Source organism: Oncorhynchus gorbuscha, linkage group LG08 (assembly GCF_021184085.1).
Source record: "Oncorhynchus gorbuscha isolate QuinsamMale2020 ecotype Even-year linkage group LG08, OgorEven_v1.0, whole genome shotgun sequence".
Lineage (NCBI taxonomy): Eukaryota > Metazoa > Chordata > Actinopteri > Salmoniformes > Salmonidae > Oncorhynchus > Oncorhynchus gorbuscha.
This window is the reverse complement of record NC_060180.1, coordinates 21,751,966-21,765,006: the sequence shown is the minus strand read 5'-3', so window position 1 is coordinate 21,765,006 and position 13,041 is coordinate 21,751,966. Positions and strand designations below refer to the sequence as shown.

General features: G+C 41.9%; 1 protein-coding gene across 3 annotated transcripts in view; it reads left to right on the top strand.

Annotated features, from left to right (window-relative positions):
- Positions 1-13,041, top strand: part of psda (pleckstrin and Sec7 domain containing a) — a 44,242-nt gene that overhangs the window by 18,118 nt on the left and 13,083 nt on the right. The window contains exons 1-5 of one of the 3 annotated variants that reach the window (XM_046358816.1): positions 4,299-5,240; positions 8,196-8,387; positions 12,342-12,422; positions 12,535-12,647; positions 12,870-12,928. In XM_046358816.1, the coding sequence (XP_046214772.1) occupies positions 5,161-5,240; positions 8,196-8,387; positions 12,342-12,422; positions 12,535-12,647; positions 12,870-12,928 (525 nt within the window). In that variant the 5' untranslated portion in view covers positions 4,299-5,160. Of the gene's footprint in view, positions 1-4,298; positions 5,241-8,195; positions 8,388-12,341; positions 12,423-12,534; positions 12,648-12,869; positions 12,929-13,041 lie in introns of those variants that run through there. The other 2 variants (XM_046358817.1, XM_046358815.1) reach the window with 2 other exon arrangements.

Sequence of the window (13,041 nt, the reverse complement as noted above, 5' to 3'; positions counted from 1 at the left end):
GAGTGGGCTCCATTTTTGTTGTTTTGGCTCTGAACTCCAGGCCTTTGGATTTGAGGGGATACAATGACAATGACTGTCCGCTTTAATTTGAGGGTATTTTTTATCCATATCAGCTGAACCGTTTAGAAATTACAGGAGCTTTTTGTACATAGTCCCTCCCCATCAAGTATATTGTACAAATTCACTTATGTGTAGTAAAAACTTCAGTATTTGGTTCCTTATTCATAACGTGCGATGACTACATCAAGCTTGTGACTCTACAAATGTGTTGGATGCATTTGCTGTTTGTTTTGGTTGTGTTTCAGATTATTTTGTGCCCAATAGAAATGAATGGTAAGTAATGTTTTCTGTCCATTTGGAGTAACTTTTATTGTAAATAAGTATAGAACATGTTTCTAAACACTTCTACATTAATGTGGATTCTACCATGATTACGGATAATCCTGGATGAATTGTGAATTATGATGACTGAGAAGGTTAGACGCACAAATATCATGCCTCCCAAAAAAACCGCTAACCTCTCCCTGTTATTGTAATGGTGAGAGTTTAGCATGATATTTCCCATTCATTTCTATTGGGCACAAAATAATCTGAAACGCAACCAAAACAGAGAGTAAAATGCATCCAGCAAAGTTGTAGAGTCAAAAGCGTGATATTTCTCATGGTTCACCCGATCTGGATGAAAATACCCTCAAATGAAAGCTGACAGCCTGCGCTTTAACCTCATAGCCATTTCAAATCCAAAGTGCTTGAGTACAGAGCCAAAACAACATTAAAATTGGCGCTGTCCCAATACTTTTGGAGCTCTATGTAATTTTGCTATATGAAGATCCTATTATAAGATATAGTATCTTATTATGCTGTTTCATAATGGTAAACCGCTTAATGCTGCTTCGGTTATACATGTCTTTACTGCTCCTAGATGACCTACGAAAGAACTGTCACTAAAATCTCATGCCATGTGTTGTCCCTTGAATGGTTGTTCCCAATTATTTGGAGTTTAGAGCCTATGATCTAAGCATGTGTGACATATGGTTTGGTCTGGCATTTCCATTATTGACAGATGGTGTCTGTTTTTGTATATAGCTGTTTTTGATCAGCATCTGGCTGACCTGACCAAATGAACCACGTAGAGACGCTCCAGACGCTCGGAAGGCCTGATGCTAGAGCGCAAATAAGAGTGAATTGCCTCCTTCTCACCGTCTGTCTTATAACTTTGCCATTCATTTCCCATCACATTTACCCCCAGGGGAGTCTGAGCTGAGGTCCTCTGAGCAGGTCGTGAGTCCTAGGTGTCTCAATTCTCAAGAGTTCCAATTCCTATTATATTAGGATATCTCTCCGAAATATGTGTTTAAAAGGACCCTCTGGGTACTCCCTAATCTGGAGTGCAGCAGGTAGCTTCGCGGTTAAGAACATCGGGCCAGTAACCAAAAGGTCGCTGTTTCGAATCCCTGAGTCAACGAGGTGAAAAGTCTGTCTCTGCCCTTGAAAGGCAGTTAACCCTAATTGCTTCTGTAAGTCACTCTGGATAAGAGTGTCTGCTAAATTACGAAAGTGTAGTACTTTATATGGTTATGGAACTGAACCGCAGAGATTTAGTTGTTACCACTAGATGGGGCCAGAGAGCCATCGTTTCTTTTCATGAATGTTTATCCAGAAAGTATTTATTACCAGTACAGCACTGTCTGCTACATGGTATTTGATTGAGTGTGTTGTGGTTTGATGTCCAATGATTTGGGCTCAGCAGTATGATACCTCTGGTTAAGGTACACTATCGGTCAAAAGTTTGAACATACTTACTCATTCAAGGGTTTTTCTTTAATTTTTACTATTTTCTACATTGAAGAATAATAGTGAAGATATTAAAACTATGAAATAACACCAATGGAAGCATGTAGTAAACAAATCAAAATACATTTGAGATTCTTCAAATAGCCACTCTTTGCCTTGATGACAGCTTTTTGCACTCTTGGCATTCTCTCAACCAACTTCATGACATCATCACCTGGAATGCTTTAATCTTTAAGTTAATTTGTGGAATTTCTTTCTTTAATGTGTTTGAGCCAATCAGTTGTATTGTGACATGGTAGGGGTGGTATACAGAAGATAGCCCTATTTGGTAAAAGACCAAGTCCATATTAAGGCAAGAACAGCTCAAATAAGCAAAGAGAAACATCAGTCCATCATTACTTCAAGACATGAAGGTCAGTCAATACGGAACATTTCAAGAACTTTGAAAGTTTTCAAATGCAGTCGCAAAAACCATCAAGTGCTGTGATTAAACTGGCTCATGAGGACCGCCACAGGAATGGAAGACCCTGAGTTACCTCTTCTGCAGAGGATAAGTTCATTAGAGTTACCAGCCTCAGAAACTGCAGGCCAAATAAATGCTTCACAGAGTTCAAGTAACAGACACATCTCAACATCAACTGTTCAGAGGAGACTGCGTGAATCAGGCCTTCATGGTTGAATTTCTGCAATGAAACTACCACTAAAGGACATCAATAATAATAATAAGAGACTTGCTTGGGCCAAGTAACACAAGCAATGGACATTTAGACTGGTGGAAATGTGTCCTTTGGTCTCTTGGAGATTTTTGGTTCCAACTACTGTCTTTGTGAGACGCTGTGTGGGTGAACGGATGATCTCCACATGTGTATTTCCCACCGTGAAGCATGGAGGGAGGAGGTGTTATGGTGTAGGGGAACTTTGCAGGTGACACTGAGATTTATTTAGAATTCAAGGTACGCTAAAGCAGCATTTTGCAGCGATACCCCATCTGGTTTTGGCTTAGTCCCACTATCTTTTGTTTTTCAACAGGACAATAACCTAACACCCCTCCAGGCTATGTAAGGGCTATTTTACCAAGAAGGAGAGTTGATGGAGTGCTGCATCAGATGACCTGGCCTCCACAATCCCCTGACCTTAACCAAATTGAGATGGTTTTGGAGGAGTTGGACCGCAGAGTGAAGGAAAAGCAGCCAACAAGTCCTCAGCATATGTGGAAAATCCTTCAAGACTGTTGGAAAAGCATTCCAAGTGAAGCTGGTTGAGAGAAAGCTTTGCACACGCTTGGCAATCAAGGCAAAGGGTGGCTATTTGAAGAATCGCAAATATAACATATATTTTGATTTAACACTTTTTTTGGTTACTACATGATTTCATGTGTTATTTCCTAGTTTTGATGTCTTCATTATTATTCTACAACGTAGTGGCTAATAAACAAGTTGGTGTTATTTTCATTACAAGGTGTAGGATATCAGTCCCACCAACCCTGCTAAGAATGGAATTATTATACATTTGTTTACAGGACAAATTATATTAATAGGGGCCTGAGAATCCGAGTACCCGGGTCCTATTAGTGAATGTTAATTTATGCATAAGTGTACATTATATAAAACATGTGTTTCCATGTGTAGGCTTACTCATATCCAGTGTATTTTCCCATCTATTCAGTGAGTGAGCGTTTCAATGTGTGTTTAGCGTCACTGGTTTCACTGAAAGTCAGTCAAACCCCTTCTGCCATGCCACCTGGCTCCTTGGTTGCACCGCCTTTCATGTAAGGCAGCCAATCAGACATGTAGCTCAGCCAGACATACTGGGTAACCATGGCAGCTGTAGATTAACTTCCTGGACCATGTGATTTCAGGGTTTTAAAATAGAATAGAGCCAGTTGAGTGTGAGGTTGAGCACTCTTTTGGACTATTAAGTCACAGGAGGCTACAGTATTAACTGCAGCGGCGGCCATTGACACAACTCCTTTTTCAAGTCCCACCGTGAACTCGATCCTTTTGATCAAACTACAAAAGGCACTTTTGATTTGAATCGAAAGCTCATTTAAAGATGTGTCCAGTGTTACAAGTTGACTTTGAGAAAATCAAGTTCACTTCAGTTGGCTTTTGATCCACAAGACAACAAGAGACCCATTGTTCTAGATCCAGACTTGTTGGACTGAGTGGTCTGGAAGGAGTCTTATCTTTGGCTAGATTCTTTACTTAATGTGCCAGAAGCCATGTCAACAATGACTTTAAAATATGAATTAGTAAAACCATAGTCTGTTCCTTGGTAGACATTTAAATAGATTTATTAGTAAAGGAATAGATCTGCTATCATCAGCCTGTATGATGTCATTGTATGCTACTTTGATTATCTTTCATTTCCGTTTGTTTGGCTTTACTGCAACACGGACACACTGAGTTTTTTACTGAAACTGTACTGGGATTTAAATCCGATGGGCTACATGTGTATTTGTTTAGAGCGATAGGAGCTGACAGATGTGAAATCAGAAAATAGGTTAGAAACATAGAAAGTGGGAGGGGAGGTAAGGGGAGACAAAGAGAGGAAGAGAAGAGCGAGGGGAAAGGAGGTGCGATTGCAGCCATGGCGAGAGGAAATGCATGCTTTCTCCAGCCGTGGGAAATAGCCCAGCTGATGAGCCATCCACAGAGAGAGGCACACGATGGATACTGACCGAGAGACAAGGCAGTGAAAGACTGAGAGTGACCGAGTAACTCAACAAAGATCCTGCCAAATTATTACCACATACTGTGTCCACACTGGCTTGGGTACTTCAGATTGAGAGCTACAGGCAGAGACGGAAGAGGAAGCTAGACACCCCACTCTGTTTTTTTTTCTGGTTCAATGAAATTCAATGTACTAAGGAGACCAGACCCAGCTGCTATTTCATTCACACCCAGTTAAGTAGACCGGAACTGACCTTAAATTTAAAAAAAAAATGGACTAAGCAAAGACAGTACAGTATGAAACTCTGTGGTGGTTTAGTTCACTCAGGCCACAGAGTTTCTATCTTCATTTATCCACCATCTTTGCTAAAGGGAGCCGGAGAGGGAGGAACTGACCGAGCCAGCGAGAGAGTTAAAGAGAGACGGGACAGCAGGGGAGGACAGCGACAGGGTAACGGCAACAGATTAGGGCGCCAAATAAGGCAGAGCGAGTATCCAGACACCAAGGAGGGGAAATGGAAGATGACATGTTGTGAAATGCACCATGAGGCTCTGCTAGGCTCAGGCTGAGAGCAGTGTCGGGCGTGTGGCTGGAGATTCCATGTGGTCAGTGGGATAGACTGTTGACTGGCAGGGTTACCTCACCGCAGAGTGCCGTGGATGGGTGTGAAGGGGGCAGGGCTCTGGGGACAACATGGCACGCTATTTGCTCTGCTGGGGGGGAGGGGCTTTGGAAGACGGGTACCTGTATGCCCCCTATCCAGCCATCTACCGGTGAGTTCCCCACTGTACCATACCTATACCTACATCTGTCTGTCTGTCAGAGGTGTGTGGACCTCGACAGTGTTATGGACAGCAGAGGTTGACTATATGTTTTTAACCTTTTGTTACGAATGGTCTAATGTTATGAAGTCAATGTGAGCTGATTATCTGTGTTTCTGTGACTCCTAGCTGGCTGGACAGTGTTATACCGTGTCTGGTAAGAAATGGGTGATGTTAATTACATTGATGTACAGGGTGAGAGTGACTGTTCCGAGGAGCTATGTGGAACTTCATGGTGTTATTGATGGCGTGATTAAACCTGTTGGCTCTGGTCCCCACGACAGAGGCTCACCTACAGTGATCAGCTAGCCGACTTGGCTTCACCTAGGGGGGGTGGGATGGGGGGTGGTGTGGGGGGGGTTCTAGAATGTTACGTTGTCCATGGACCATGTGGTGTTATTTGTCCAATAATTTAAGCTATTTTGCCATTTCCTGACCTGAGACTCGTCAACTGAATCGGCAACATAGATTCCTGTTTATTGCCTCTTTATATAAACTGTAGCGCCTAGATTCTTGCTCTGTGTAGAATGCGAAATTGAATTCTTGATTAGGGGTGTATATTTTTGGTTTATTTCGAAATGTGTTGAGTGAAACCCCTTGATGTGACTCGTCTGATTTTCCAGGGTGCTTTGGCTCTGAACTATCTGTACAGCAAGAGCTAAAACAGTTAATAATTCATAGCACAGATGGGAACTGGGATAGAAGCTCTAAGATATTTCCTAACAGGGGAAGCAATGTGATTCCTTCAAGTAGGCCTAATAACTTCCACAAACAACTCTGTGCCTGTTGGGGGGGGGGGGGGGGGTGTTGTATGTTGTAACATGCGTGGATGAATACTAACTTATTCAGTAGCCAAATTACACTCCTCACCCCTGTTGCTGCTCTGTTCTATAGCATAGCCTGAGTCAAAGAGCATCAGAGAACATGTAACTCCCATTGTTCAGCTTACTTTGGTTACCTTTTTAGATGTCATAGCTTCACCTGGAGCTTCGTCTGTCTGTCTTAGTTGGATGGTTTCTTCTCAGTGGTGATATATTGTCAGCCCTTGTCAACAAAGGCAAGACTGAGCACTTTCTCAGCATCTGTGGAGTGTGTGTGTTGACTGTTCTCATGATGCAGCACAACCAGTTTTTATGAGACTGCTGTTTTGGGGACATAAGATGTCGGTTTGCGTTAGAGACCATGTGTATAACTTTTACAACCAACTTTACATTCGACTGTAAAGTTAAGGACATAACCTGGCAATATAAAGGCTGGAGGTCTGGTTTTATATGTTGATACTTTTCTATAGAGCTCCATGGACGCTGTTGAATGAAATATCCACCGGCCACTCCTGCTAGCGTCCCAAAAGAACAGTCTCCCTCACCACACCCTGGAAAATAAGTCTGGGAGTCTTTCTCTCTCCCTTTTCTGTGGAGGAGTGGATCATAAACCCATTGTTTTAAGAATAAACAAACTCAGCCCCCTGTTACTTATCTCCCCACCCACCTCCTTTGTGGTGGACCATTCTGTCAGAGGGGGTGACCCAAAGGGCCAGTGGGATAAACCAAACACAACCAATAAACAGGGGTGTTCTATATCCTGAGATGGGTTGCTACCTTGCTGTGGAGGTCTGAAAGGAGTCATGCGTTTGAGGAGGAACTCTCTTGGTTTAAAGCAAAGTGGACTACTAATCAAAGGACCATGCTGTTAATTCGGTAGGGCAGATTACTTCATCTTATCTAGATGGGGATTCACCCACTGTAAATGCATGGGCATTTCTGTGACGAATGGCTGCAACTCTCTACCATGTTGTTGTAGGAAGGACTTGCTGACAGCTCCATCCAAGCTCTTAAATGAGCTCTGATTCTGTATTTTCTCAAATGTCTGCAGAGACAGAAGTCTAACTTTAGTCAATTTGCTTTGTGATTATCGTGGGTGTAGTTTGTAGACGCAAATGGAAATGGTTAACCTTTTTGAAACTCTCTCTTTTATAGAGTATTTCAAATTTGAAGAATGAATTGACATGGTGATTTATTTCTGTTACCATACATGACTCATATCATTGCATACAGATTCTCCACTAGGGAAGAGCTTATTAGTGAAGCACTGTGCATGATCATTGTTCTAGAAATTCTCCAGCCCGTTTTACATTTCAGAAGTGCAATAGACGGATCATCCTATCAGACACAACCAAAAGCACTGACATTTTCTGCTAACTTTTCTTTTTGTCTCTCCATTTGATTAATAACAGTGTAGTTGGGTATAATCATTTGCAATCCACGCATGTTATGAGCTGCAGAAGAACATTCATGCACAGAACCCTTTTGATGATGTTCAAAAATGGAGAGTCCTATGGGACTGTTTAGATACTACTGTGAATAGACATGCTAATACTATACTATACTATTAATAAGAGCCTGAAGCTGGAGGGGCTGGAAATAAACAAATCCAGCTGCGTGTTATGAGTGAAAGCAACGCGGAGAAATGGAGAAAATCAACGGGTGTTTCCCTTGGAGACCATGGATTTAATACAGAGTTCATCTCGGTGTTAAAATAGATGGAAGTTGAAAGGCTTGTATGGTTCTAGTACAGCTACATGCTTGGAATAGTGGTTCTGTTACAATTGGCTATATCCTGCCAAGTATGGAAGGGCTGTGTGCCCACTTCCCATGACAATAACCTTGGCACCTGCTAGTCAACTGATTTATAAATATAGCACCTGCCAGTGCCAACCGTCTTCTTTACTATGTGCCAAGACAGTTTGGCCCCGACAGTTTTATTATTATACAGTTGGCAAAAGGTAATACAGAATTTGAGACAGACCCAAACCTGTCCCGTATAATCGATTGTTACCTAGCTACCGGTTTTATAATAGGGCTAGAACAGCCTCATGTGAGTCATCCCTCTCCTCTTGTCATCTGTCAGGGAGAAGCCAGGCCACCGGGCTCCAGACCTGTTCCTGCAGCAGGACGTGGGCGAGCACTTGGCCCTGGGCAGCACAGAGTCCCTGTCCAACGGCAACAAGGCTGACCTGCAGGCTGCCAAGCGCCTGGCCAAACGCCTGTTCAACCTGGATGGCTTCAGGAAGTCTGACGTGGCCAGGCACCTCAGCAAGAAGTGAGTTTACTGGAATACTACTGTGTGTGTGTGTGTGTGTGTACGCAGTGGTGTGAAAATACTTTAAAATACAATTTAATTTGTCACATATGTAGCAGATGTTATTGCGGGTGGAGCAAAATGCTTGTGTTCCTAGCTCTTAACAGGGCAGTAGTATCTAACAATACACACATCTAAAAGAATGGAATTAAGAAATATGTAACTATTAGGACGAGCAATGTCTGAGTGCTGCTGACTGAAATAGAGTAGAATAGAAGTGGGGCTAAAAAGTATTTAGTCAGCCACCAATTGTGCAAGTTCTCCCACTTAAAAAGATGAGAGGCCTGTAATGTTCATCATAGGTACACTTCAACTATGACAGACAAAATGAGAAAAATATCCAGAAAATCACATTGTAGGATTTTTAATGAATTTGTTTGCTAATTATGGTGGAAAATAAGTTCACCTACAAACAAGCAAGATTTCTGGCTCTCACAGACCTGTAACTTCTTCTTTAAGGGGCTCCTCTGTCCTCCACTCGTTACCTGTATTAATGACACCTGTTTGAACTTGTTATCAGTATAAAAGACACCAGTCCACAACCTCACAGTCACACTACAAATTCCACTATGGCCAAGACCAAAGAGCTGTCAAAGGACACCAGAAACAAAATTGTAGACCTGCACCAGGCTGGGAAGACTGAATCTGCAATAGGTGCCAGACGTGTCCCCCTGCTTAAGCCAGTACATGTCCACGCCCGTCTGAAGTTTGCTAGAGAGCATTTGGATGATCCAGAAGAAGATTGGGAGAATGTCATATGGTCAGATGAAACCAAAATATAACTTTTTGGTAAAAACTCAACTCGTTGTGTTTGGAGGACAAAGAATGCTGAGTTGCATCCAAAGAACACCATACCTACTGTGAAGCATGGGGGTGGAAACATCATGTTTTGGAGCTGTTTTTCTGCAAAGGGACCAGGACGACTGATCCGTGGAAAGGAAAGAATGAATGGGGCCATGTGTCGTGAGATTTTGAGTGAAAACCTCCTTCCATCAGCAAGGGCATAGAAGATGAAACGTGGCTGGGTCTTTCAGCATGACAATGATCCCAAACACACCACCAGGGCAACGAAGGAGTGGCTTCGTAAGAAGCATTTCAAGGTCCTGGAGTGGCCTAGCCAGTCTCCAGATCAATACACTTTCAATATAAAATACATGAAAACAAGACTAACTATGCAAGAGATTTTGTTGTTGGCAGACTGCATCGGAGCAGGATTCTATTTACGACTCGAGGCCCTACTCTACAGACTGGTGCGCCATAACCTATCAGAGCTGCTGTAGGCAAATCACTCATTTCCATATATGGATTTGTGTCATTCACTGTGAACTGGATTGCATGTAGCCTTGTGTGCACATTTTGTCTTATTCTCTGTAATAATGGAATGGGAATAATAATGCATTTTATTTTGTAAAGTGGTTTCTTGCATCAAACAAGATGACAAAATGTTTAGTCACCTCCTTGTCTGAAGGACAAGTGGATAAACGGGTTAATGTCAATGTAGGCCGACCTTGAACACCACACATTGGCTGCTACTGTAGACTGAATGATAAAATAACTATTTCCATATTAAAATGTTATGTGATACATTTTCCCCATAGTTTTTTTAATGGTAGGCCACAGTAGCCTACTTGGCCGCTGTTAAACTGTACATTAAAGCAGGTACAGTCTGTTCACAGTAAACACACGCCGGAAGTGGCACAGACGTTTCACAAGGTTGAAGTTTGCGCTCAGCAGACCTGAAATTTTCTCCGTGCTGAAAAATATTAGCGGGAACACTTGCTTGACATCAATAAGTACTCGGTACATTTCGAATGCTTAGCAGGACAGAAAATTGGTCTAATTCACGCTCTTATCAAGAGAACAACCCGGGTCCCTACTGCCTCTGATATGACGGACTCACTAAACACACATGCGTCATTTGCAAATTGTTGGTGTGTCCCCCTGACTATCGATAAATAAATTAAAAACAAGAATTCTGCCGTCTGGTTTGCTTAGTATAAGGAATTAGAAATGATTTACTTTTGATACAGAAGTATATTTAAAACCAAATACTTTTACTCAAGTACTATTTTACTGGTTGACTTTCACTTGAGTAATTTTCTAATAAGGTATGTTTTTATTTATTTTACTCAAGTATGACAATTGGGTACCTTTTCCACCATTGTGTGTGTGTGTGTGTGTGTGTGTGTGTGTGTGTGTGTGTGTGTGTTGCTTAATACAATATATACAGTTGAAGTCGGAAGTTTACATACACTGAGGTTGAAGTCATTAAAACTCGTTTTCAAACCACTCCACAAATGTCTTGTTAACAAACTATAGTTTTGGGAAGTATGTTAGGACATCTACTTTGTGCATAACACAAGTAGTTTTTCCAACTATTGTTTACAGACAGATTATTTCACTTATGATTCACTGTATCACAATTCTAGTGGGTGAGAGGTTTACATACAATAAGTTGACTGTGCCTTTTTAAACAGCTTGGAAAATTCCAGAAAATGATGTCATGGCTTCTGATAGGCTAATTGACATAATTTGAGTCAATTGGATGTGTACCTGTGGATGTATTTCAAGGCCTACCTTCAAACTTAGTGCCTCTTTGCTTGACATCATGTAAAAATCAAAAGAAACCAGCCAAGACCTCTTAAAAACATTGTAGACCTCCAAGTCTGGTTCATCCTTGGGACTCATTTCCAAACACCTGAAGGTACCATGTTCATCTGTACAAACAATAGTACGCAAGTATAAACACCATGGGACCACGCAGCTGTCATACCGCTCAGGAAGGAGACTCGTTCTGTCTCCTAGAGATGAACATACTTTGGTGAGAAAAGTGCAAATCAATCGTAGAACAATAGCAAAGGACCTTGTGAAGATGCTGGAGGAAACCGGTACAAAAGTATTTATATCCACAGTAAAACGAGTCCTATATCGACATAACCTGAAAGGCCGCTCAGCAAGGAAAAAGCCAATGCCTCAAAACTGTCATAAAATAATCAGACAACGGTTTGCAACTGCACATGGGGACAAAGAGTGTACTTTTTGGAGAAATGTCATCTGGTCTGATGAAACAAAAATGGAACTGTTTGGCCATAATGACCATCGTTATGTTTGGAGGAAAGGGGGAGGCTTGTAAGCCAAAGAACCCCATCCCAACTGTGAAGCACAGGGGTGGCAGCATCATGTTGTAGGGGTGCTTTGCTGCAGGAGGGACTGATACACTTCACAAAATAGATGGCATCATGAGGATGGAAAATTATGTGGATATATTGAAGCAACATCTCAAGACATCAGTCAGGAAGTTGAAGCTTGTTCGCAAATGGGTCTTCCAAATGGACAATGACCCCAAGCATACTTCCAAAGTTGCGGCAAAATGGCTTAAGGACAACAAAGTCCAGGTATTGGAAGTGGCCATCACAAAGCCCCGACTTCAATCGCATATAAAATTTGTAGGCAGAACTGAAAACGCGTGTGCGAGCAAGGAGGCCTACAAACCTGACTCGGTTACACCAGCTCTGTCAGGAGGAATGGGCCAAAATTCACCCAACTTATTGTGGGAAGCTTGTGGAAGGCTACCTGAAATGTTTGACCCAAGTTTAAAAAAAATGTAAAGGCAAAGCTTACACTCAATTAGTATTTGGATGTAAACTTCTGACCGACTGGGAATGTGATGAAAGAAATAAAAGTTATGATAAATAATTCTCTATTATTCTGACATTTCACATCATTAAAATTAAGTGGTGATCCTAACTGACCTAAGACCGGGATTTTTTTAGTAGGATTAAATGTCAGGAATTGTGAAACTGTGTTTAAATGTATTTGGCTAAGGTGTATGTAAACTTCCGACTTCAACTGTAGTTACAGTAAAATACTTTTGATATCTTTGGTTTGACCGGTCTGTATCTTGTCATTCTGCAGTAATGAGTTTAGTCGGATGGTGGCAGAGGAATATCTCAGTTACTTCAACTTCTCAGGCCTTACTATTGACCAGGCAATACGGTGAGATCTTTCAGTGGAAATGGTCAGAATATGTAGCATAATGTCCAAGTGATTTATTTCTTTGTTCTTTCATTGAATAGTGAACACTCACAATGCTATATGTCTTCCACAGAGCCTTCCTGAGGGAGTTTGCCCTCATGGGAGAGACACAAGAGAGGGAGCGAGTGCTGGCCCACTTCTCTAGGAGATATCTACAATGCAACCCAAATGCAATACCTTCTGAAGGTTAGACTGGTTGAATGTGTGTGTGCGCACGCACGTGTACATGTATGTACACATATATACACACAAAAAAACCACATGTCCACACACACATTATTTTGTTCAAGTTGTTACAGTTTTAAGGTTATTAAAGAACACATATTATCCATATACTGTGGGGCACTCTTACGCTGATATTGCATTGGAACACACTGAAACATCTCTCGCACTTTCTCCCTGTTCCAGATAGTGTCCACACTCTGACCTGTGCCCTGATGCTGCTCAATACAGACCTGCATGGCCACGTGAGTAACTGTGGGTGAGCCAGGGGCTAGAGAGCTGTGGAGGGACTGTTGGTAAAGAGTTGGAAGTTTTCTGGTTGAAAATATAGACCATTGGCTTGAGCAGGAAGACCACT